Here is a 26459-nt window from a genome sequence, read left to right as displayed (position 1 = left end):
AGAGTAGGACCGTGGGGTGTGGGTGGATTGTGAGGAAAGTTCTATTTCTCTGAGTCTGTCACTGGGACAAGGCCAGGGTGGGCAGAAGGAGGAACTGACCAGGACAAGAAATGTCCACTGAAAGCCTTGTTAATGTTGGAGATCCCAAGCTATCGTGCACGATGGAGGGATTTTCTCTTTCAGTTACGGACGTGCAGCAGCCCGACTCTATAACTGAAGAAGACCAGTTGAAGGGATGATTCAGGGTCACGGCTTTATCAGATGAGCTCAGTGGCAGGCATCCTCACTGGAAATGAGCCCACTGATGCTCACCCCTCAAAATCCATCTTATACAACTGAGATCATTTTATGTTCCTCCCTTTCTTCCAGGTGCTTTTTTAAAAAAAATGGTATATTTGGGGCGCCTGGGTGGCTCAGTGGGTTAAAGCCTCTGCCTTTGCCTCAGGTCATGATTCCAGGATCCTGGGATCGAGCCACACATCGGGCTCTCTGCTCTGCAGAGAGCCTGCTTTCTTTCCTCTCTCTCTGCCTGCCTCTTTGCCTACTTGTGATCTCTGTCTTGTCAAGTAAATAAATAAAATCTTTAAAAAAATAAAATAAAATGGTATATTTGCAACCCACTTAAACCCACAATAATGGTGGCATTCTTAGAATTATTTCATAAAATTTAGATAAAATTCCTACAAGTATTATGATTACCATTTTCATGCTCAGTACAACACATTTTTTCTGAAGGTTAAAGCAAGTGTCACCTAAGGCAGATAAATAGTTGCGGTTTGGGGCGCCTGGGTGGCTCAGTGGGTTAAAGCCTCTGCCTTCAGCTCAGGTCATGATCTCGGGGTCCTGGGATCGAGCCCCGCATCGGGCTTTCTGCTCAGCGGAGCCTGCTTCCTCCTCCTCTCTCTCTCTCTCTCTCTCTGCCTGCCTCTCTGACTACTTGTGATCTCTATCAAATAAATAAAAAATCTTAAAAAAAAAATAGTTGCGGTTTAAATTTTAGTAAAAAACTGTACCACATTTATATACTTACATTCCATGTAGAAGCCATCTCTTTGCTAAATCCACATAGCTTATAACTAACAAGTTAATATTATATTTCAAAAGGAAGAGAAAGAATTGAATTATTGCAATGACATTTCCTCTTCATTTCTTTCATTTGTTTCCCATCAATATGATTAGTGGTTTTTTTTTTTAAAGATTTTATTTATTTTAGAAAGATAGGGTGAGGGAGGGAGAGAGAGAGAGAGAGAGAGAGAGAGATCACAAGCAGGAGTAGGGGGAAGGGCAGAGGGAGAAGCAGACTCCCTGCTGAGCAGAGATCCCGATGTGGGGCTCCATCCCAGAACCCTGGGATCACGACCTGAGCCAAAGGCAGATGCTTAATTAACCAACTGAGACACCCAGGCCCCTTGATCAGTGTTTTTTTTTTTTTAAGTGGTCAGTTATATTTTCAAAGTTCTAAACATTTTATTTTTTTACAAATAAAGTCAATGGAGAAGCAGTATTGTTAGGAAAGAGTGTCACCTGCTATAGCTACTGCCCAGCCCCCCAAATGTATACTGATTGTTTGGAACATAGTTCAGTATTACCCAGTTGGAATTGTGCCTTTGCAGTTTTACTCTACCAACTTTTGACATGTGCGTCCTTGTGTGGGAGATGAAGCCTGCCTACTGGTAAAGACAGATTTTAATTGTACATAAATGTTCTCCCAACAAAAATGATGATTTCTGTGAGTCTTTTATGTTCTCAGATTCATTTAACAAATAAACGCTTCTATATTGTTGTTCTTGATTAGGTGTGGAAACAGGTTTCTTGATTCTGTTAATATTAAATGAGACATCGCAATTTGGGAAGATTTCTTTCCATATAGTAAAGAATAACAAAAGGAAAATAAGGAGCTGGGATGTGTCATGTAAATTGATTACTGTGCCACTGAAGGCTCGAATTGATTCATGGTGGATGTTGCTGCTGTAAAGTTATTGATTTTGGTTCTCTTGCACCATTTTCCCCATAACCATTAATGGAGGTAGGATGATTCTACAGGAATTACTGATTCTAAGGCAATGCTTGAAATTAAATTACTGTAGTCTAGCAGCTATTTCATTTTGGCTTTAGTGAAATAAAGACCAGATAATAATACTTTATCCATGTTTCTTGTCCTTGCATACAATCCATTAGATCCAAAAAGTATATTTTCATTTTAAACTATAAACATCAATGCTTAGAATAACTATGTATTCTTGCAGAGTCTGAAAAGAAAAAGACTTGGCTCACATATAAACGGCAGATTATTTTAACTTACTCTTTGACGGGGCGCCTGGGTGGCTCAGTGGATTAAGCCGCTGCCTTCGGCTCAGGTCATGATCTCAGGGTCCTGGGATCGAGTCCCGCATCGGGCTCTCTGCTCAGCAGGGTGCCTGCTTCCCTCTCTCTCTCTCTCTCTCTGCCTGCCTCTCCGTCTACTTGTGATCTCTCTCTGTCAAATAAATAAATAAAATCTTAAAAAAAAAAACTTACTCTTTGACTTCAGTTTCGTAGATGATATTTATTGGGGAAAAAGAAATGGTGACTACTGTCATGGAACGCAGCCTTTTGAGGAAGAACAGAATTTTTTTTTTTTTTTTTTAATTTGACAGACAGAGATCACAAGTAAGCAGAGAGGCAGGCAGAAGGAGAGAGAGGAGGAAGCAGGCTTCCCACTGAGCAGAGAGCCCGCTGCGGGGCTCGATCCCAGGACCCTGGGATCATGACCTGAGCCGAAGGCAGCGGCTTAACCCACTGAGCCACCCAGGCGCCCCAGGAAGAACAGAAATTTTAAAAGTAAATGAAAAATTACCTTTCTAGGTTAACTTTCCATCTCTTAGTCCCAGGGACATTTGACTGCAAGAATCTAGAATAATTCAAGGTTCTTTAAATATACCATGACCTTAGTCTTCTGCACTTCTCTACCAGCTGTGTGTGTCTGCTCACAGTTCCTTCCAGGCTTTATTTCTTTGGTGAATTCCTCCTCATGATTTAAGATCCTGCTCAAAGTCTTGTGAAGTTTTCCCAAATCTCCACACCAGGCAATGTTTGTGGCTTCATGCAACAGACTCATATTAGTCACTTCCCTTAACTTTCAGGATTCATCCTATTAGTCCAACACCTTCTAGTACTACAGCTCTCTTATCTGATGTGATAGGACCAAAAATATTACTAGCTAACTGATCAAGAAAATCTGTATGCTATGCTAGGCATTCTTCAGCGTTCTTTAGCTACAGCAACGTATTTTCCCCTGCAATGACCATATAAAGAAAGTACTGTTACTATCCCCCTTTATAAATGAAGTAAATGAGGCACAGAAGTTTCAATAACTTGTCTAGAATCACATAGCTAATGAATATAGGACCACAGTTTGAACCCAGTGACTATGGCAATAGTGCTTATACTCTTACCAGAGCATTGTATGTAGCTTAGTAATTAGTAGTTTAGTAAAAACTTTTGGCAGATATTTTAACTTAAAAAATATATATTCAATTACCAATGTTTGGAACCATTTTTAGTCTTTATTATGTATACCATACCATAATACAGACTCTGAGATTTTCAATTTTGGTTTCTTTAAGCGCAGCAAGAGACTCTACTGATGAACATATATAACTGACTGTTAATGAGCATATAATTCAGCTGATGGATGTAGAGGGTTACTGGCTGACCAGTCTAGAGCATCTGGTGTGCTGTGGGCATCAGTCAGTGTGTTGTACAAAGATAATGGAAAGCGATGGTCACACTAGTCATGTTGATAAAGTGGAGGTTAATTAAAGAGGTCTTAGTCTTTTTTTCATCGTGTGCATTCCTCTGCCTCTGCATTTACGTTTTGTGTTGAAACTACCTGTTTACATACGCTTGTTCTTTATGAAACTGTAGTAAGCAAGCTTATTTTATTCATCTTTATTTCCTCAATACCTACAAGACTGTCCTGCACATAATAAGGGCTCCTAAAAAATCTTTGATGATTTAGAATCATTATAATAGACCACATTGTCCCACCCTGTTGTTTTAACATGCCAACAAGAGGGTCTACTGCTGTCATACTGGGAATCCTTGCGGATGGGACAAACTCTTGTGTATTATGTAAATAAAATTTTAACTGAAATATAACTCATTTGTAGAAATGTGTATAAATCATTAGACCACTGCTTGATAAATTGAACACATCCATGTTACCAGCACCTAACCTGAGGAACATGTCAGAAGCCCTATCCCCTGGGCCACTGCATTCATGACAGACCCCTCCCAAGATTTAACTACTTACTGTTCTGACTTTCAACGCTTTAGGTTAGTTTTACCTCTTTTTTGGGATATTTATTTATTTATTTATAGTGCCCTCTACACCCAGTGTGGGGCTCGTACTCATGAATCTAAGATCAAGAGTTGCATGCTCGGGGCGCCTGGGTGGCTCAGTGGGTTAAGCCACTGCCTTCGGCTCAGGTCATGATCTCCAGGTCCTGGGATCGAGCCCCGTATCGGGCTCTCTGCTCAGCGGGGAGCCTGATTCCCCCTCTCTCTCTCTCTGCCTGCCCCTCTGCCTCCTTGTGGTCTCTGTCTGTCAAATAAATAAAATCTTAAAAAAAAAAAAAAAAAGAGTTGCATGCTCTCCTGATGGTATCAGCCAGGTGCCCCTCTTTGGCGGGGGGGAGGGTGTATTTTTAGAGTTATATAAATGGGATGATACAATATGTACTCATTTGTATTTGGCTTCTTTCACTCACTATTATTTTGTAGGAGACATTCATGTCTGTAGTTGGGGTTCATTTAACATTCATTGTAGAGTTTTTTACTGAGTGAATACTTCAGCTTATCCATTCTGCTCTTTTTTTTTTAAGATTTTATTTATTTATTTGAGAGAGAGACAGTGAGAGAGAACATGAGTGAGGAGAAGGTCAGAGGGAGAAGCAGACTCCCCGTGGAGCTGGGAGCCCAATGCAGGACTCGATCTCGGGACTCCAGGATCATGACCCGAGCCAAAGGCAGTCGTCCAACAAACTGAGCCACCCAGGTGTCCCTCCATTCTGCTCTTGATGTACATTTGGGTTTCTAGTTGGGGTCATTATGATTGGTGTGGCTACCAATGTCCTTATACATGTGTTTTATTTACATGTGAACAGTAGTTTTTGGAGGGAGTAAAATTTCCGAGTCTAGAGCGTGTTTATCTTTAGCTTTAGTTGATACTCATCAAGCAGTTTCCCAAATGGTTGTATGAATTTGTACACCCAACATCAGTTTATGAGAATTCAATTTTGCTATGTTCTCAATACACCTGTTCTTTTCTTTTTCTTTTTAGCCATTCTGGTGAGTATGTAAGGGTAGGGTAATATATTAAGATTTTAAATTGCACTCCCTTGATGTCTAATTAAAATGAGAGCTATTCCATACATTTCGTGACCATTTATATAATTTTTTTAAAAAATGCTAATTTTTCTATCAGAGTTGTCTGTTCTTAATGATTTGTAACAACTGGAATAGAATAGAGATGGTCCAAAGATGCAGGACAAAATCACTTGCATATGTAATTTTGCTTATATGGAAAGTTGAAAATCTAAGTGCTGAATGAAAGAGGAGAGATTTCTGCACCAGAATTTGGTTATTTTGCAATCAACAAATACTTGGAGATTGCATTCTCAGTTCATCTGGGTGAACACATGCTATACTTACGCCGCTTACTAGATTCAACATAAGCAAATGGTGTTTATTTCACTTGGAATGGCTGGTAAATTCTGGTAAAATAGGGAACCATTTACCTTAAATAGATCTTTAAGTACACCTAATGTTTAGAAGGGCTAAGTGGCTTGGCCAAGCTTATACAGGTAGTCATTGTCAGAGATAGTGTCTAAACCCTTGCCTCCTGACCCCTGAGAGACGTTTCAAAATTTTTTCTTGCCACACAGTTCTGATCCAGAAACAAGAGATACCCCATCAGGAAAATGGGGAATGGACTTAGAAACCAGGAAAGTGAGTTCTGGGTCCAACTGTCCATGGCTGGTTCTACATCCAAGTGCCTAATCCTTTTGGCTCCTCTGAGTTTCAGCTTTCAGATTGCCCCAAATGAAGAAATACTGAAGAATTATTACATTTCAAGTAAATTTGATTACGACAATAGAAGATTAAAACTAATATATCATCTAGACTAGATATACACTTCTAAATATTTCTAGAAGATAATACTCCAATAGAGAAAACTATTTACCTAGTCTATATTTCCCAACAGTGAAGAATTTGTGTGTGTGATATTAAGTAAAAGCTGCATTGTTTTAGAAATCAAATGCAGAAATGAACACATTCTTAAATAAATGTGCTAGAATTGGTTTTCCTGAACAAAAGCTGTAGAAATTTCCTTTCATTATGAACAAATATCTTTGAAGGTATTGCAACTAACTGCCCTACCGTAATTGCTCCCTCTGAGGCACAGCAATTATCTTACAAGGCAAAAGCTAAAGGCGCATATTAGATGTGTTCCTGAGGACAAAAGAAGAGTATCAAATGAGATCTAGAAGGGTAATACAGTTGGGAGTGCATTATAAACTATAAACAAAATTATAGACAGCATTGGGAATGTTAGCGCCTTATAGTGGAGCGAACACTGGAGTCGGCATTAGGAAATAGATTTCAGTCCCAGCTTGGCTATTTACTAGCTAAGTGAGCTTAGGCAAGTCCTGTAACTGCTCTGACCCTCATCTGTTGAATAGGGATAATAATAATTGTCCTGCTTGATTTATAAAGTTTCAGGGAGAAATTAGTTAATGTAAGCTGAAGTGTGTTGTAAAATGTATTGCATTTGCCAAATGTTAAATAATGTTCTTTTCTACTTACATACTGAAGACTCTCATTCCATATTCATATGTATACATCCCCTTCTTTGTGGTCAGCGGCCAACTCAGAGTCGTGCCTTTGGTCCTCTGCCATCATGAAAGTGATTCAACCTCCTTTATCATATGATTGCTTTCTCCCCAGGCCTTGATCCTTTAGACCTTTGCATCTCTCTTAAATTTAGATTAGGAATTCTTGAGTAGTGTAGCCTACTCTTTGAGTACACTGGACTTGGGCTGGAAACCCCGCTCATTAGCTACATAGACTTGGGAAGGTCTTTAAATCTCTTTAAGCCTCAGGGTTTTTTTTTTTTTTTTCTTCTTTAAAATGGATGACTGTGAAAATTAAATAAGCATATAATCTATGAAAAATACTTAGTACAATTCTTCTAATTCTGGTATTTTTATTGCAAAGATTCCAAAATGAAAACATGTAGAAACAGTCGCTTCCATGATCAGAATAATTATATTCTCCAAGACAGTGTGGTCTAATGGTTCATTTAAGACTCAGGCAATACAGGGGTGCCTGGGTGGCAAGGTAGGTTAAATGTCTGATTTTGGCTTAGGTCATGATCTCAGGGTCCTGGGGTCAAGCCCCATGTCCCGCTCCTACCCAGCAGGGAGTCTGCTTCTACATCTCCCTCTGCCCCTCCTTGCTGCTTACGCGTGCTCTCTCTCTCTCTCAAAGAAATAAATAAAGTCTCAAAAAAAGATTCAGGCAACACAGAGGGTTGTGTCCTTACATTCCCAGCAAAGCATAATAATGATGGTTTTTCTTTATCAGTTTTGTTCCTTTGAACTCGAGTGTGCTAAAAATTCTGTGGTAAGACCTTAGAAATAAAACGATTTAATTCTTCTGAGTATTCTTCTGAATTTTCAAATGCTAACAAGTAGATGTAGCTGCAGTGCCACTTGGACATTAGTTTAAATTGATACCAGTAGTGGGGGCTCTGCCACTGCTTATTTCAAAATATGTGGCATTGACATAGCAGGGACGGAATAGGTGAGGAAACTGATCTCGGAGACTTGGAAAGATGAAGACAAATATTCACCTGTGACAACATTTGATAAAAGTGCTACTTGTGATCGCCTTTCAATGTTGTAGCTCTTTAGGAATTTCTGCAGCTTTTGTTTAGGAAAACCAATTCTAGTATTTTTATTTATGTGTTCATTTTTGCATTTGATTTCTAAACATTAGTAGTGAGTGGGGGTTGTGACTGGTTCCTTTTAGCAAGACATGAGAAGAAAGAGGTGATCCCAGACAAGGGTTGGCTGGCTTATAAGCCAAGGAAAGGAATCGAGAATGGGAAAAAGTAGAAATAAGATTCTAAAGTCATTGTACAAAGAAGTCCATTAAGACTCTATTTTTGTAGCAAAGATCAGATAATGGATATGACCTCTCACTGATGCTTTCAGTGTAGCAGCCATTATGGTGGGGGTAGGGGGAGCAGGAGCGGGAGGGGAGTCAGAGTCCGGGGAGAGAAAGAGAGAGACACTGGCCCAAGAAAGCAAAGCATTAAATCAGGCTTGAGAATTATACATAAAGAACTTTTTATGAGACTACAAGCACAAGGAATTGACTGTAAACATGTCAGAAACTTATTAAATTTTTTCAAAGACATATATTGCCAGAGAAAGCACAAGCTTGGTCTTAAAAAATCCCTTTATTATGTGAACCTGAAACCACACCTTAGGCCCCCAAATTTTCACAGGCAGGAAGTAGCTAAGGAAGTTCTTCAATCTTGAAATAGGACAAACTCTCCAATCCCTATCTCAGGTCTGACTATGGAATATGGACCCAGAACCACTTCCAAGAAGTTGGAATTGGAAGCCACAGAGAACACAGGATGGGGGAGGTTACCCCGCATAGCTTGTCCCATACAGCAGGCTGAGAGACTAATAAAGGAATTTACCCCACTGCTGGGGCAGAGGGGCCTTCTAGTGCCTGCCAGGCAGACTCCATCACTGCTGTGGACCAGTAACTGGGGAGTGTTTGAGCCATTTCCTTGTCCCCTTTGAATAGGAGTGTTTGGTCAGCCAGCCTGTTCCTGGTCCACGCTTGTCTATTGTGTAAGTGTGTATGTGTGCGTGGATATTTGGTGGGGGTTTGGGAGGCAGGTGGATAACTTGCCTTTCTAGTTTACAGGCCACTCCATTCCAGGCTTCCCCACCTCGGGAAATGGCATTACCTTGGGCTTATCCTTGGGCTTAGATGAAAGAGAGGCTTTTAAAAATTTTTCTCTTTTTCTCTCAAATTGTTCATCCATTTATCTGCAAACCTGTTTCACTGGCAAAAGAAATCCAGAATCTGACCACCTCTCACTACACCCATTTCTGCCTCCTGGTTCTAAGTTGTCCTGACGTCTCACCTGGATGACTCCAAGAGTCTTCTAATTAGTAGCGTCCTTCTCTCCTCCCCACTTCCCAGTTTATTCTCCCTGAGTGGTCATCTCAAAGTAGAAGTGAGATCATACACACCCTCTCCCAGGCTTCCCTCAGATCCAAGTCCCTGGCCTCCCCCTTTACCCAGTGCTGCCCGCTTTGTCCTCTTTACTGCCCCTTGGGCGTACAGAGCACTCTCTCACCTTGGGGCCCCCTCTCCCCATGGCTATCTGCATGGCCCACTTCATTTCATCACTACCTCGGCTCGCAGATTCTCTTCCTCGGAGACCCAATGACTCTTTATTTTTTTTTTTGTAGCCCACATCACCACCTGACATTTTCTAGAATATTTAAGGAGTTTTGTTCTGTTCACTGACGTATACCTAACTCCAAAACACAGCCTGGAACATGGTGGGCGTTTGACAAACACTCATAATGTGAATGAAGATCTTGTTTACTGCCACGTGCAACCATTAATAAGTGTAACAAAGGAAGTGCTGTCAGGGTATAGATAGTAGGATGGACCCAGTTCTTCCTGGGGCAGTTAAATGAAAGCCTCCCAGTGGGCGAGCTTCCTGGATGCTCTACCTGTGCCATATGGGCCTTTGCACTTAGAAGGATCCTGTTCTTGGTTTAATGCTCTGCTGTTGTTATCTGGATATTCCTAATAATTTTGAACAAGGAGCTGTGCATCCTTTTAATTGTGACATAATTCACACACCATACAATTCACCATAAAGTATGAAATTCAGTACTTTTCAGAATGTTCACGAAGTCGTGCCACCGTCACCAGTATCTAATTTCAGGAACTTCTCGTTGCCCCAGAAGGAAACTGCATACCCATGGGTACTCATCCCCATTTCCCACTTTCCCCCTGGCCATAGATAATATTCTCTGACTAAATTTGCCTCTTCTGGACATTTCAGATAAGTGAAGTCAAACCTATGTGACTTTTCGTGTTGGGCTCCTTTCACTTAGTATGTTTTCAAGGTCCGTCCGTTCTATAGCATGTATTAGTACTCCCACCCTTTTTCTGGCTCGTTAATTTCCCTTTGTATCCATATAGACCCCATTTTGGTTGCCAGTTCACCTGTACTGTATATTTGGGTTGTTTCTACTTTTTGGCTATCATGAATAATGCTATAAACACTGGTGTACTTGTGTTTGTGTGACTGTATGTTTTTATTATGTTTCTTGGATATCTACTGAGGATTGGGATTGGTGGGTCACACTGTTACTCTATGTTTAACTTTTTGCAAAACTGCAGAGCTGTTTGCCACATTTTATATTCCTTCCACCAATGCATGGAGGGAGGTGTCCAATTTCTCTACATCCTCCTGACACCTGTTATTTTTCTATTACTGATAACACATTATTTTTCCAATTATAGCCATCCTAGAGAATGGGAAGTATATCTCATTTGGTTTTGCATTTCCCTAATGACTAATGATATTATCTTTTCATGTGCCTATTAGCCATTTGTATAACTTCTTTGAAGAAATGTCGATTCAAATCCTTTATTTTTTTATTTTCCTTTTGTCTCTTGTTGAGTCATAATAGTTCTTTATATATTCGAGATATTACACCCATATCAAATATATGATTTGCAAATACTGTCTCCCATTTTGTGGGGTGTCAGTTTACTTTCTCTTTGAAGCAAAAGAGTTTTGAATTTTGATGAAGTCCAGTTTGTTTATTTAATTATTTTTGGTGGCTTAAGGTTTAGGTGTCTAAGAAACCCTCCCCTAATTCAAGGCCACACAAATTTATGCCTTTGTCTCCTTCTAATAATTTCATAGCTTTACTTCTTCCATTTAGGCCTTTGATCCATTTTGAATTAAATTTTGTACATGGTGTGAAGCTGGTATCCATATTCATTTTATGTTTGTGCATCCTTTGTTGAAAAGATTAATCTTTCCTCATTGAATTGCCTTGATATCCTTGTCAAAAACCAGTTGAGCATAGATGCATGGTTTTAATTTTGGACACTTACTTCTGTTGCATTGATGTATGTCTGTTCTCATGACATATCTCACTGTGTTGATTATGGTAGCTTTATAGTGAAATTTAAAACTGAGAAGTATGAGTCTTCCAATTACATTCTTATTTTTTTTTTTTTTTTTGGTATTGTTTTGGCTATTCTGGGTCCCTTGCATTCCATTCAAAGTTTAGGATCAGCTTGTCAATTTCTGAAAAACTAGCAATTAGAACTTTGATGGGAATTGAATTGAAGCTGCAGGTCAATTTCAGGAGTATTGTCATGTTAACAATATTAGGTCTTCCAATCCATAAACATGAAACGTCTATTTATTTAAATCTTTAATTTATTTCAGCAATGTTTTGTAACTTTTGTGTCTAAGTCCTGCACTTTTGTTAATTTTTTTTCCTAAGTATTTTATTCTCTTTGATGCCATTGTCAATGAAACTGTTTTCTTAGTTTCATTTTCAGATGGTTCCTAGCTAGTATATGGAAATACAACTAATTTTTAAAGAATTTTTTATTTGTTAGAGCGAGCAAGAGAGAGCACAGGCAGGGGAAGTGGCAGGCAGAGGGAGAAGCAGGGTCCCTGCTGAACAGAGAGCTCATTGCAGACACTTAACTGACTGAGCCACCCACGCACCCGAAATACAAGTAATTTTATATTGATTTTGTGTCATGCATCCTTCTGAACTCCTTTATTAGCTATAATAGCTCTCTCTCTGTGTGTGTGTGTGTGTGTGTGTGTGTGTGTGTATTTCTCAGGAATTTCTATATTTTTTCATTCTGGGTGTCTTTTATTTAATTTCCTTGACAATTTCTCTGGTTGGAACCTTCAACATTACAGTTTTGAATACCAGTGGCAAGATGGGGCATAGTTACCTCTTTCCCCATTTTAGGAGAGAGATTTCAGTATTTTACTATTAAGGTTAATGTTAGAGGCTCCAAATTTTTATGTTGTATTGGGTTCCTACAAGTTTTGTAGGTGGTCACGCCTCAAAAAGGAGAGCACAGCTGAGCTGAGTGTTAAAGGATAAGTAGGAGTTCCCCAGCATGCAAAGGGGAGGAGAACACTATTTGCATTATCACAGATAGATTCTGGATCTCAAAGTGGTTGAGTATGACAGGAACATGAAGATCAAATGTGGAGTGTAGGAATCAGGTTGGATGGGCAGGCTGAACTGAGCCATAGTAGACTTGCTGACTTATTAAAGAGCTTTACTTTTATTCTCTGATTTTTTTGGCGGGGGGGGGGGGGTGGTTCTGTGATACTATGATATTTGATACACAATAGCAAAAAATGGAATGAGGTGAAGTGAGACTAGAAACTGAGGCAGGGAGGGCAATTTGTGGATTCCATATTTGAGACAATGAATCTAAATCTTGCCAGCTTTACCTTGGACTAGCCATTTACTTGGTTTTGAAGACTTTATTTTCTTTCTTTCATAATCTTCTTAAATGGAAAACACTTTTAGTAATAGAAACATAAATACTATTTTATGAGTTATGCTGACACCAGTAATGGAGTTTACAATATATGTTTTGTTATTTATGAAAAATACATTTTTGTATTTAGGATAACCTGGAAAATTGAGATTAATGATCTTTTTTTAAAGTTTGCATTATTTATTTACTTATTTATTATGTTCAGTTAGCCAGCGTATAAGTACATCATTGGTTTTTGATGCAGTGTTCAACAACTCGTTAGTTGCGTATCACACCCTTTCATATGGTAAGGAAAAATGGGGCCTAGAAGATTTCATTAATAAATTCAAGAATAGTATTAGTAATTTCAGGATGTTTTGCATTTGCATTTTACCAACCACCCCTATCCACATCAGGTATTACCTGACACATTTACAAAATCAAAAGATAATCATTTTTTCCCTTTCCGCTCCCTCCCTTCTTTCCTTTTTTTTTTTTTCCTCTCTACTCATCTTCATTCCCTCCCCCCGCCTTTTTTTTACAATTATCAATTAATTGGTTAATTCCTCAAAATTTATTTAGGACCTAAGAGGCTGAACTAGATCTATAACACATTCCTTGTCCTTGAAGAGCTTATGGACTTATGAGTGGCTAAAGTAAAGCAGGGCAGCCAGATTTCCAAATAGAGTGTGATGTGTCATTGTTACCTTTCCTTCACACGTCTAAATTTATTGAATGACCATCTGCCTCAGCCCTGTCACTGTGGCCTTCATTAAGATGAGCTTATAGCCTCTGTTATATACATGATAGTGGCCAATAAATCCTGCTTTGTTGTGTTAGTTTAGCTTGGAATGGATTGAAAGAACTAGGGGTAGAATTAGTGACTTAAGTTTACAGAAACAGTAAAAAGAACGAAAGAACAAAACCAACTAGATCCCATAAGAGTCAGATGAACTCGAGCTTCTGACTGATCACGTATGGCTATAAATTCCTAGTCAATTCCCTACAGTCACAGATCTGGAAAGTGATGGGCCATTTGAGGGGAAACTCCTCTATCTTCCTTCAAATTATATAACACTAAATCCATGTCATTAAACAAATGATTCTAACCCTTTTTTTCCTTGCCTTTATTGGATTTCAAAGTTCAGTACACATTCAAATTATTCAATTTTGATATCGCTTTTATGATCAAATGTCCTACTTTTGAAATGGAAAGCTCAGTTGGCCATGTTCCCCGTTAAGTTTAAGAAGCTTTTATCATTTAAATAAATTAAACCTTCCAGCATGGGTTTCACAAAACATAATGAAGCACAGAGAAGAAAAGCTTAAGTGAAATAAACCTCTTTGCTGATAGAAACAGAACAGGCTATTGTTCATTCTACCAATAAATGTGTGGCTGGAGTCATAGTCTGATTTGTGATTTTTCTTTTTTTTAATTTGTACTTAATTTTTGTGGTATTCATCAGCAATTTGATTTGCCATTGGACAAAAGATAGACATAGAGTACATCAAGTGCAAAGGTTCTAGGTTATTAATGCTGAGGAAAAAACCCCCAAATATTAGAGTTTTAGAAGTTGATTTAATACCATGTTGGGAATCATGGATATACATATTTTTCTTCTATATTGTTTAATTCATGTGTTAGATGAATACTAAGATCTTTCGCATTTTCTAAAATGATTTCTTTGGGGAAATTAAATTTTTTTTCTAGAGAAAATTATCATTTCTATGTAATAATTGGGTATAATTAATCTATATAACTTATGTATTCATTTAGCAGGAAATGTTTTCCTTTCTGTATGACACATGGCCCACACAGGAAATCAGCTGAATTACGAAAATGCTTATTGTTTGTAGATCTTTCAATTTTCAAAGACTAGTAGGCAAAATTTTTAAAAAATTTAAATAAAAACATGCTCTTTTTAAAGGGCTTACCTAAATAAAATTGATCCATCTTTCCCTTCTGTTATTAATTTGAACCATTTTATTATATACATAATTAAAAAGTTAAAGGTAAAAAGCACTTCTTAGAAGGAAGGATCAGCAGAATATATTTGAGACGGCCCATGCTTGTAATCGTAATGTGGAATAATTACCATGCTATTTTTTATGATGAAATGTAGTCTCCTTAGTAATAAAAATGCATTGTTATTTAAATTTGGAGTTTAGGCTCATAAAGTTATCTTTAAAATTATGACAACTTATAGAAAGGGCCTATTAACATTTAATGTTTTTGAAAAACAGTGAATTACTTCCATCGGGCACCCCTGCCGTTTTGTGTTATTTATCTATAACACATTCTGTATAATTTAAGACAGAACAAAAAGCTATCATACTTTACAGATATGTCATGGTTCAACTTGTGGGGGTACCTCTGTGGATAGTCTTTAAACCTTGTAATCATGATAAAATCATCTCTCTCTTTTTTTTAATAAAGATTTTTATTTATTTATTTGACAGAGACACAGTGAGAGAGGGAACACAAGCAGGGGGAATAGGAGAGGGAGAAGCAGGCTTCCTGCCTAGCTGGGAGCCTGATGAGGGGCTCAGTCCCAGGACCCTGGGATCATGACCTGAGCCAAAGGCAGAGGCTTAACAACTGAGCCACTCAAGTGCCCCTGATCTCTTCATTTTTTAAAAAATTTCAGTGCCTGAAAAAAGTGTGGCATTGTTACCAACTGGAAAATAAGTTCTTAGACGTTATTGTATCCTTACAATGCAATCAAAGATAGGTTCTCATTCAAGTTCTTCAATGATTGATTTGTGGGTCAAAGGTTTGAATGTGATTGTATTGAGACAGCATTTGTTAACTATCTACTTGTGCCCAGCAGTGGGCTAGGTGCTGAGGATGCCAGGAGGTAGATGATGTTGTGTTTATCTCCAAGTGAGGAAATAAGAGTAGACATTCATGATCAATTACAAGAATATAGATACCATTGACTCATTGTTTAAACTGAAAAATAATGTTTAAAAAGCAGAAAATCTTCCCATTTGTAGTAATTTCTATTCATAGAACTATCACAAACATACTTCGCTGAATGTATGAAGATTTTATTGGTGAATAACATTTACTTATTGAGGACCTTCAGTGTAACACTGTTGGAGAGACTAGAGATATAGCACGTAGTAAAAGAGACAAAAATCTCTGCCCCCATAAACAAATGCATTATGTAGTAATGGGATCAAGAATGGTATTAGAGTCCAGGGAAGACTATACCTTTTGACCCACCCTGCCCCGTTTTTGGTAAAGCCAGGGTATTTAATATAAGTAGAAGCAAGTTAAAAGAAAACACAAGAGCTGCCTTGAAGAGAGCAAGATGCTACAAAATGCGGCATGTATTTTAAAGGCTTTGCCTTTGAGAATAGGACGGCTTAGAAGTTGCCTCTCCTGACACCCTCCCCAGCAAGCACAGAGCTGGGGTCCTTTAAGTCACTGCTTTCAGGGATGGTTCTCCATGGCAAATGTTCTGTGAAGGGTTATCTGTTGGGTGTGAAACTGCTATATCACTCCCTGCTTTACCAACTCAACTACCCATATTTTTGTGGGGCCCAGGAAGAAGTGTCAGAGCTGCAGTAGAGTGTAACGGTTGTACTGCTTGCAACTGGACTTCTTGGATTTATCCCGGCCACTGACTCCTTGGGTGACCTGGGGCAAACCACCAAATCAAATCTCCATGCCTCAGTTTGCTCTTCGGAACTTGAGAATAATAGGACCTATATCAAAGAGCAGTTATGACAGCTAAAGGAGTTAATACACGTGTGGAAGTGGCCCTTTGCTATATGCAAACTTTTAATAACTATTTTTTAATAAGTCATACTTTACATTCTACAGCCAAAAGAAAGAATAAATTTCGCCTCATTCAGTAAACTCCATCTAACCCAGTCATTTTTATAAAGTTGCCTCTGGCTTAAAAGCTTGGTTATGGTAAATAGTTGGCCAAAGCCAAGTATTATTGTTTTCAACTGGGCTCCAGGTCAAATTCTGTAGCTTGGGTAGGAAATTTCCTCATGACTCTCTCTTCCCAGCCCTCTCTCTGCACCTGGTTCTGCTTTCACTGGGCTCCTGATTGCCTACGGGCCCACTACTAAGGGGACGGGGTCCGCTTCACACCCAGGGCTTGTCTGTGAGACCTGGAGGGCTTGTGGTAACTCCTCAGAGCCTTGGCCTTTGAGCTGGCTGCACCAGTGACTGGGCTGATTTACTGTGTGCATATTTATTGGTCTGAAAGGCCCTGGTAGCAGGGGTCCTACAGAGTGTAGTGACTTCTCCCCCTTCTTGAAGTACCTTTGCCTCATCTGGCTTCTAGGGGGCTGAAATCACAATTGTCCACCGGCTGTAGTTCCTGGGCCCGTAGGGATCCTAGCCATGCCCTCCAGGCACACAAGAAGTATGGGTAGACACGAGGAGATGAACCTTTCCCCTCCTCATAAAAGAGGGTTTATGTTTTTTTTTAGCAGGCTTTGTTGGCTCTGGAGAGTAAACGCATGGGTCCTGCTCTCTGCAAACTCCAAATGAGAAGTCAGGGCCTGTCTCAATGTGTGTAAGTACCCCTCAAGCTCCAGGGACTAAGTCTAGCTCCACCTCATCTCCTATCCCCCTGGAGTGGGGAGATGGAGAGAAAGGAACAATGTGCAGCACTTAGGATTCTGATATCCCAAATCTCTTTTCTTTCTCAATTCCTTTTTTATCTTCATGGTGGCCAAATATGCCAGCCCAGTTCTATCTCATTTGTCCCCTGATGCAGACTGGCCCCCTGGTTCTGGGACAGGACTCCTTTGTACTGGACAGTTTGGCGTTTGGGGTCTCTGTTCTCAGCTGAATAGTAGCAATCCAGACACCTTTGTTTGCTGTTGGTTTGTGGGGAGGGGCCAGCTGGTGGCCAGGGAAACTGCAGGAGGCTTCTTTTATTGCTGTTTTACGTGGGCTTAATCACTAAACATTCTAAACTCGCTAAGCACACAATAATTATAAGCAGTCATTAGCCATTATATTGAAATTTTAAAGCATAATGCTCTTGACTAAGATGCCAACAAATAATCAGTTCCAGGAACACCAAATATTTCAATATAATTTCTAAAAACTGTGAACTTCATACAGCAGTACACATGGATACTACAGAGATAGTAATATTTTTGTCTATTATATACCAGTAGCATTGAAACAGATCCTTTTATCGTAAATGTAAAAGGCAACTCTCAGTTATTACATCACACTAAGGCTGTATATATCCAAGGCTAAGGAGCTACCTTTAAAAAAACAAAAAGGTCAAAGTTGAGTGGGAAGGAGGATGTGGCCAGTCATTTGTCCCCTCATGTCAGTTTCTAAAACCAAATTGAGTACCTTTTCAATGAAGAGGGATGGAAAAGGAATATGGTATCTGTGTCCATGTTTGAATCTAATATTGTGAAAGCTCAGCATAAGCTCTGTTGACTTAGGAAGCATGAGAAACATGTCAACCCTTTGAAAAATCATGCTGGAACTTTGATGTCAGACTGTCAGATAAGTATTACATCATTTAAAAGCTCCAATTGTGGGATGCCTGGGTGGCTCAGTCAGTTAAGCATCTGCCTTCAGCTCAAGTTATGATCCCAGGGTCCTGGGATAGAGCCCCATGTTGGGCTCCCTGCTTAGTGGGGAGCCTGCTTCTCACCCTCGCACTCCCCCTGCTTGTGCATGTTCTCTCTCTCTGTCAAATAGGTAAGTAAAATCCTTACCAAAAAAAAAAAAAAAAAAAAAAAAAAAAGATCCAATTTCATGTGCCACTAGAGAGGGAAAAATATTCTGGTCTTTATAGACAGTTATTGAATTTAGAGAATATTTATTTTAAAATACATATCATTACCACTTGATAAACTGTGTTTAGTGCATCAGTCTCAATTTAGAAAGTGTGCTCTTAGAGGATTGTTATCTCCCTGACTTTTCTGTTAAGTGACCATCACTAGTATTGGTTTCTAGTATAAACTGATGTTTGTAATGTTCCTCTGGAAGCTATTGAATCCTCAAGAGGTGCTGGAAATGGTTTCAAATAGAAAGTATTTTATGAGAGTTCAATGGAGAGAACCAACATATTTTGAGTGTCTCTTACATGCTATGTACTTGCCATATATCTCCAATCTAACCAATAAATTAATGAGAGAGGGTGATGAAGTAATTTTGCCAGCCTCAGAAAATTGTGATTCTAAGAGCACTGTAATAAAACTCCCTTCTGAATTTTCCTGCTAGCCCATCTGCAGTTATTTTGTTCTTCAGAAGGAGACTGAGCAAAAATCTCACATTCATTAAATTCACTTCTAACTTTGATAATATGAGTGGTAATTTCTTACATGGTGAAGAGTTTTACTTCTCTTGATGGAGTTATAAGTCCTTCCCAGTATTATTTTCAAAAGATGTTTTATTTATTTTTAAAATTTTTTTAGAAGTAAATTATATAATCAGAAGGTACTGAGTCCTATGTAGAAAAAGCTAGAAACTCCTATCAATTGGATGATGGACCATCTGGCTTGATTCTTCTCTATATTTTGAATTTGTATTACAACATTTTGCTTTTGGTGTTCAAAATACATTTTAAATGAAATTTATGTATACTTACTTGTGGTTACCCATCTAACAGCCCATGCAATATGTATTTAATTCTATAGTTAAAGTTTACCCTCAAAATAGAAAACAAAAACTAATTCAAGTAATACATTCACCCTCATTATTGTAGCATTATTTTCAATGGCCAAATTATGGAAGCAACCCTAGTGTCTACTGATAGACGAATGGATAAAGACTGTTGTACATATACAATGAAATATTATTCAGTCATAACAAAGAGTATGTTGCCATTTGCAGCAATATGGATGGAGCTAGACAATATAATGTTAAGTGAAATAGGTTGGTCAGAGAAAGACAAATACCATATCTTTTTTTGAAATTTTAATTTTTCAGTGTTCCAAGATTCATTGTCCATGCACCACACCCATTGTTCATGCAATATGTGCCCTCCTTAATGCCCACCACCAGGCTCACCCACGCCCCCATCCCTCTCCCCTCCAAAACCCTGTTTGTTTCTCAGAGTCCACGGTCTTTCATGCTTCATCTCCCCCTCTGATTTACCCTAATTCACTTTTCCTAATGTCCTCCATGTTACTCCTTATGCTCCACAAATGAGTGAAACCATATCATAATTGACTTTCTCTGCTTGACTTATTTCGCTCAGCATAATCTCCTCCAGTCCTGTCCATGTTGATACAAAAGTTGGGTATTCGTCCCTTTTGATGGCTGAGTAATATTCCATTGTATATATGGACCATATCTTCTTTACCCATTCATCTGTTGAAGGGCATCTTGGCTCTTTCCACAGTTTGGTGGCCATTGCTGCTATGACCATTGGGGTACAGATGGCCCTTCTTTTCACTACATCTGTATCTTTGGGGTAGATACCCAGTGATGCAATTGCAGGGTCAAAGGGTAGCTCTATTTTTAATTTCTTAAGGAATCTCCACACTGTTTTCCAAAGAGGCTGCCCCAACTTACATTCCCACCAATAGTGTAAGAGGATTCCCCTTTCTCCACATCCTCTCTAACACTTGTTGTTTCCTGTCCTGTTAATTTTGGCCATTCTACCTGGTATAAGGTGGTATAACAGTGTGGTTTTGATTTGAATTTTGCTGATGGGTAATGATGATGAACATTTTTTCATGTGTCTGTTATCCATCTGTATGTCTTCTTTGGAGAAGCATCTTTTCATGTCTTCTGCCCATTTTTTGATGTGATTATCTGTTTTGTGTGTGTTGAGCTTGAGGAGTTCTTTATGGAACATAACGTGAAGCCCCAGCTTTGTTATTCTTTTTCAACATTTCCTTTGTGATTTAGGTTTTTTTCTGATTCCATACAAATTTTAGGGTTGTTTGTTCCAGTACTTTGAAAAATGCCAGTGGAATTTTGATTGGGATGGCACTGAAAGTACAGATTGGCAGTATAGACATTTTAACAATGTTTATTCTTCTCATCCATGAGCATGGAATGCTTTTCCATCTTTTTATATCTTCTTCAATTTCTTTCATGAGTGTTCTGTAGTTCCTCAAGTACAGATTCTTTACCTCTTTGGTTAGGTTTATTTCAAGGTATCTTACGGTTCTTGGTGCTATAGTGAATAGAATCAATTCTCTAATTTCCCTTTCTATATTTTCATTATTAATGTATAAGAAAGCAACTGATTTCTGTGCACTGATTTTGTATCCTGCCACATTACTGAATTGCTGAATGAGTTCTAGTAATTTGAGGGTAGAGTTTTTGGGTTTTTCATATTAAAGTATGTCATCTACAAAGAGAAGAGTTGACTTCTTCTTTGCTAATTTGAATACCTTTTATTTCTTTGTGTTTTCTGATAGCTGTTGCTAGGACTTTCAATACTATGTTGAACAACAGTGACAAGAGTGGGCATCCTTGTTGTGTTCCTGATCTCAGTGGGAAGGCTGTCAGTTTTTCCCCATGAGAATGATATTCACTTTGGGTTTTTCTTAAATTTTATGAAGATGAGGAATGTTCCCTCTATCCCTATACTTTGAAGAGTTTTAATCAGGAACAGATGCTTTTTCTGCATCATTTGAGAGGACCATGTTGTTATTCTCTCATTGATTTGTTCTATCACATTGATTGATTTGCGAATATTGAACCACCCTTGTATCCCATGGATAAATCCCACTTGGTCATGGTGGATAATCTTTTTACTGTACTGTTGGATCCTGTTAGCTAGGATCTTGTTGAGAATCTTGGTATCCATATTCATCAGGGATTTTGGTCTGAAATTCTCCTTTTTGATGGGGTCTTTGCCTGGTTTAGGGATCAAGGTAATGCTGGCTTCATAGAAAGAGTCTGGAAGACAAATACCATATGATTTCATTCATATGTGGAATTTAAAAAACAAAACAAATGAGCAAAGGGAAAAGAAAGAGAGAGAGAAACCTGGAAACAGACTCTTAACTATAGAGGACAAACTCATGGTTGTCAGAGGAGAGGTAGGTGGGGAATGAGGGAAACAGGTGATGGGGATTAAGGAGTGTACTTGTTGAGATGGACGCTGGGTAATGTACAGTGTGTTGAATCACTATGTTGAACAGAACATTGTATGTTAATTCTGGAAGTAAAAAACTTAATGAAAAAACTTCTGGAAATATGCACAGAAAACTATTAACAATACTGAAATCTGAATGGGAGAAACACTTTACACTGAAATTGTTTATAATATTTCAAAAGATAAGAAGAACCTGTAAGTAGGTTGGAATAGTGTTGAGAGAAAAATGAATACTAACAGTAAAAAAACAATTTTAAGGAATATTGAAATTTGAAGAGTCCAATCTCCCACCCCGTGATAGTATTACTTGGACAACATACTTAACTTCTATTGGGGTATTTTAGTGGTGTGAAGTTCATCAGTTTTCAAGGCTCTTTATTCAATAAATAGATAGCAGCTTAAAATGAAGTATATTTTGAGCTGGTATTTACCTCTCAGGAACTTTTACTTACAGATCCTAGTTCTGTACACCTAAATAAATGTAATCCCTCCCCCCACCCATCACAGGTGCTATGTTAGTAAACCGTCTAACATTTCGGTATTTTTATAGCCTGGAACTCATAATTTAACCGCTAAGCAGGGGATGTTATTAAAAATGGTACTGAATATATTGGTATATAAAAGGAAAACATACAAGAAATAGCGATGCAAGGAAATTTAATGTATTTCCTTACACAAATATGCATACACATATGTACTAACGTATGCATTTATATGTTTTCTATTAAACTAGAACATAAACTAGAAAGCAAGTACCTCTCTTCAGCTCTCTCTCCATTACATTCCCCCTCCTGTATGCAAGAGAGTAGGATGACATAATCTAAGTTAGTGCTCATGGTGAGTTCTCAGTATACTGCGTCCGTTAAGTGGCACTGAGGTATTTTTTCCCTTCCGAAGTGATCTTACCCTGCGTTTGAGGGTTTCCTCAGCGAAACAAAGTTTATCCAGCATCCTGTCACACGATTAGCAGTCCATCTATGTTTGTAATCACGTTCTGAACATCTCTCCCCCTCCACAGATCATTTTCCGAAAAATCAGTGACGTGAAGAAAGAGGAAGAGGAACGCCTCAGGCAGAAGAACGAGGTCACCCTCAGCATCCCCGTGGACCACCCAGTTCGAAAGCTCTTCCAGAAGTTCAAGCAGCAGAAGGAGCTGCGGAATCAGGGGTCCACCCAGAGTGACCCCGAGCGGAACCAGGTTCAGGTAGAAAGCCGCTCCTTACAGAATGGAGCCTCCATCACAGGCACCAGTGTGGTCACTGTGTCGCAGATCACGCCCATTCAGACGTCTCTGGCTTACGTGAAAACCAGCGAGTCCCTCAAGCAAAACAACCGTGAGGCCATGGAACTCAAGCCCAATGGCAGTGCTGACCCCAAATGCCTCAAAGTCAACAGCCCGATCAGGATGAAGAACGGAAATGGGAGGGGATGGCTGCGACTCAAGAATAACATGGGAGTGCATGAGGAGAAAAAGGAAGACTGGAATAATGTCACAAAAGCCGAGTCCATGGGGCTACTGTCAGAGGACCCCAAGGGCAGCGATTCGGAGAACAGCGTTACCAAAAACCCATTAAGGAAAACAGATTCTTGTGACAGTGGGATTACAAAAAGTGACCTTCGTCTGGATAAGGCCGGAGAGGCCAGAAGTCCGCTGGAGCACAGCCCGATTCAGGCTGACGCCAAGCACCCCTTTTATCCCATCCCAGAGCAGGCCTTACAAACCACACTGCAGGAAGTCAAGCATGAACTCAAAGAGGACATTCAGCTGCTAAGCTGCAGAATGACTGCCCTGGAAAAGCAGGTGGCAGAAATTTTAAAAATACTCTCCGAAAAAAGCGTGCCCCAGACCTCTTCTCCCAAATCCCAAATGCCACTCCAAGTACCTCCCCAGATACCATGTCAGGATATTTTTAGTGTTTCAAGGCCTGAGTCACCTGAATCTGACAAAGATGAAATCCACTTTTAATATATATATCTACACATATATATTTGTTAATATATTAAAAACAGTATATACATCTATATACATATGTGTGTATATACCGTATATACATCTATATATTTTCACTTGCTTTCAATATGATGAACACAATATGGATTTTGATATGTAAATACTGCATGTCCAGCTGGATTCTGGCCTGCCAAAGAAGATGATTATTTAAAACATAGATATTGCTTGTATATTATGCAGTTGACTGCATGCACACTTTACATTTGTTTATAATCTCTATTCTAATACAAAAAAAGTATGATTTTTGTTAACCAAGGCAATGTAACATTTGAAGAATCAGGGTCCAACCTGCCAATGTTGCCATGACAAATTTGATCTCAGGCTGAGTATATTGAGCTGTCATTTTCTCACTATTCTGTTAAGTTAAAATTAGAGATTAATGCCAAGGGAGGGTTCAACCTTTTAGACTGTTGGTACCATTTTATAATCTCTTTTCATGGGATATTTTTCTGTAACTTAGTGTTAGGTTATTTTCCCCAACAGGCAGTGTTTGCTCCATCTAAATGACTGTTTTGTTGCCTAAATCAGATAGCAGTGTGGGATATTGAGAACGTATTGCTATGAGTTTTGTGCATGAATTGCATTTTTGCTCAACTATACCTCTCCTTTTTTAACACTGTACTTAGATAGTAATCATTTACTCTTATGTAAGGAAATCCCTACTCCCTCCGTCTTGGAGAACAGCTGCCATCTTAGCTGATTTTATCAACCCCATAAATATGGAACTATTAATATAGTGTATATTATTATAGAAGAACTGCACCACAGGGTAACAGGGCCTTTTAACAATTCACATTAGAGATGCTGGTTTTCCAGATGTGATTAATGTTCTAAATTTGTGTTTCTAAAACTTGTTCAAAGGTGAGGTTGAAAGGCTCTTGGCAAAGAAACAAAACACATTTGAGTAATCGTATCAAAATCTTAACTATAATGATATAAATAAAAATGAATGTAAACAGATAGTTTTTGTAGCATATCTGTAACTTAGGGTGAAACACAGGTATAGAACCATTCACACATGATTCTTAGCAATGTTTATAGGGATAACGCATCAAACATGGTTAGGAAAAAACCTAAGAAGTAGATAGATGTTAAGTTGCTCAGTTCAGATAACTGCTTTTCTATAATTTTATTCTGGTTACAATTTTCTAAAGCTTTTTTGCACACAGTTCTGCTGTAGAACTTCTGCTGAATTGCTACACTAGACTACTGTGGCTCAGGCAGATCCATTTATGAAAGGAGGGTACTAAAGACTGAATTTCAGAGTCTTTTGAGTCCTAAATCCTCTTCTTAGAAAGTGCCTATAATCAACTAAAAAAAAAAAAAAAAAGTACAAACACTTGTGTGTAGCTATTCCCTTAAATGGTATGTATTGAGAATAAAATACATGTTCATTTGTAAGAACCCAGAAAAATTTCTTTCTTTTGACCAAAGTATATTTTGTGCAGTTGATCAAAGAGGCATACTTTTAAACTGGTGCGTGCATGTTAAAGTTTGCATCAAGTTGAAAATAGACTCCGGTAATTTGTACATTATCGGACCATCTGTATATATATGTTAACAACATACCCAACATGATAGCAAAATCAAAGGAGATTTTTTGACCTACCATTGCCATTTTTATGAGCTTTTCTTACTGTGTCCAGCATCCCCAAACAAAACCACCAGAACTGAAAGACAAGTTATCGCAATCAGACTGGAGAAGTGCAGAACACAGCAATTTATAAAAACAATTGGTATTTTAGAATTTCTACTAGAGCTTCTTCACATGCCCACAAGATGTGCCTCTAAAATCCAGGAGTCTCAGAACAGATATAATGTGCCATGGGTTCCATTTCCCCTTCTTTGTGCCCACAACTTCCATTACTCAGCATGGAAGTTTCCAGGGGAGCATGTCTCCATGCTATGCTACCTACCAACCAACATTGACTTACCACAGGCACAAGAAAATCTGGCACTCACAGTATAAGGAATCAGCCTTGAAACTGAGACTTAGGTTGCTTCCATGGTGAGGATGGTACTTTTTTCTGGACCTCTGACATTTATTGAATTTCAGGGTATTTTTCTATTTAACGGTGTATGAGACAAGCTTGGTTAAGCTTTTAAAGGTAAAATGAATGGTAAAAATAATCTACATACAGAAATGGTCAGTCTAACTTTAGCCACATGCTTCAAAAAATAAACATTGGTGTAAAGCTGTGTCAGAACGACTAAAACAGCAGGGCAATCTGATGTTGCAATCCATACCTTTGCTCATTAGTGGTGCAAATATTGGCTGTGTTCTGCCATTGACTCAACTGACCTACAATATTATTGTTCATATACATGAGCAAGAAACATGGTTTTGAACTCCCCAGGTTGTCCTCGAGGAGGGAAAAGTATCAATTGCTTGTTTATGGTGCAGTTATCACACTATTCTTTTCCAGTCACCTATGTTCCTATGTGCATGACATGACAAGGTGCTGAATGCACTCTGCTGTTTTCAGCAGAAATGCATGTGTTCAGCAAACACTGTATATAGAGTAGTCTTTTAGGTTCCCAGATTCCACAATTCTTAGCAGTTGAAATTACCCGGATTTGAGTGAAGGGTGAACACTTGCTTTAATACATGCAATAATGATACAGTCCTGTTCTGTGTTGCCTTGGCTGGCACACAGACAGTAGATTCTCTTTGGGGGGACCAGACGACTGCATGTTTTATTCTTACATTGTATAGATGCTTTTGGTGCATCCAGAGTAAAATTTTTATTATTATATTT

At 38.7% G+C, this 26459-nt stretch overlaps 1 protein-coding gene across 1 annotated transcript in view; it reads left to right on the top strand.

The window, feature by feature from the left end:
* KCNH5 (potassium voltage-gated channel subfamily H member 5) overlaps nt 1-25095 on the top strand; it is a 336334-nt gene extending 311239 nt beyond the window's left edge. The window contains exon 11 of the mRNA XM_047739277.1: nt 22708-25095. Coding sequence (XP_047595233.1) covers nt 22708-23655 — 948 coding nt within the window. The 3' untranslated portion in view covers nt 23656-25095. The remainder of the gene's footprint in view (nt 1-22707) is intronic.
* The last annotated feature ends 1364 nt before the right edge of the window (nt 25096-26459 follow it).

Source organism: Lutra lutra, chromosome 7, assembly GCF_902655055.1.
Source record: "Lutra lutra chromosome 7, mLutLut1.2, whole genome shotgun sequence".
NCBI classification, from domain to species: domain Eukaryota; kingdom Metazoa; phylum Chordata; class Mammalia; order Carnivora; family Mustelidae; genus Lutra; species Lutra lutra.
This window is presented reverse-complemented; position numbering and strand designations above follow the sequence as displayed.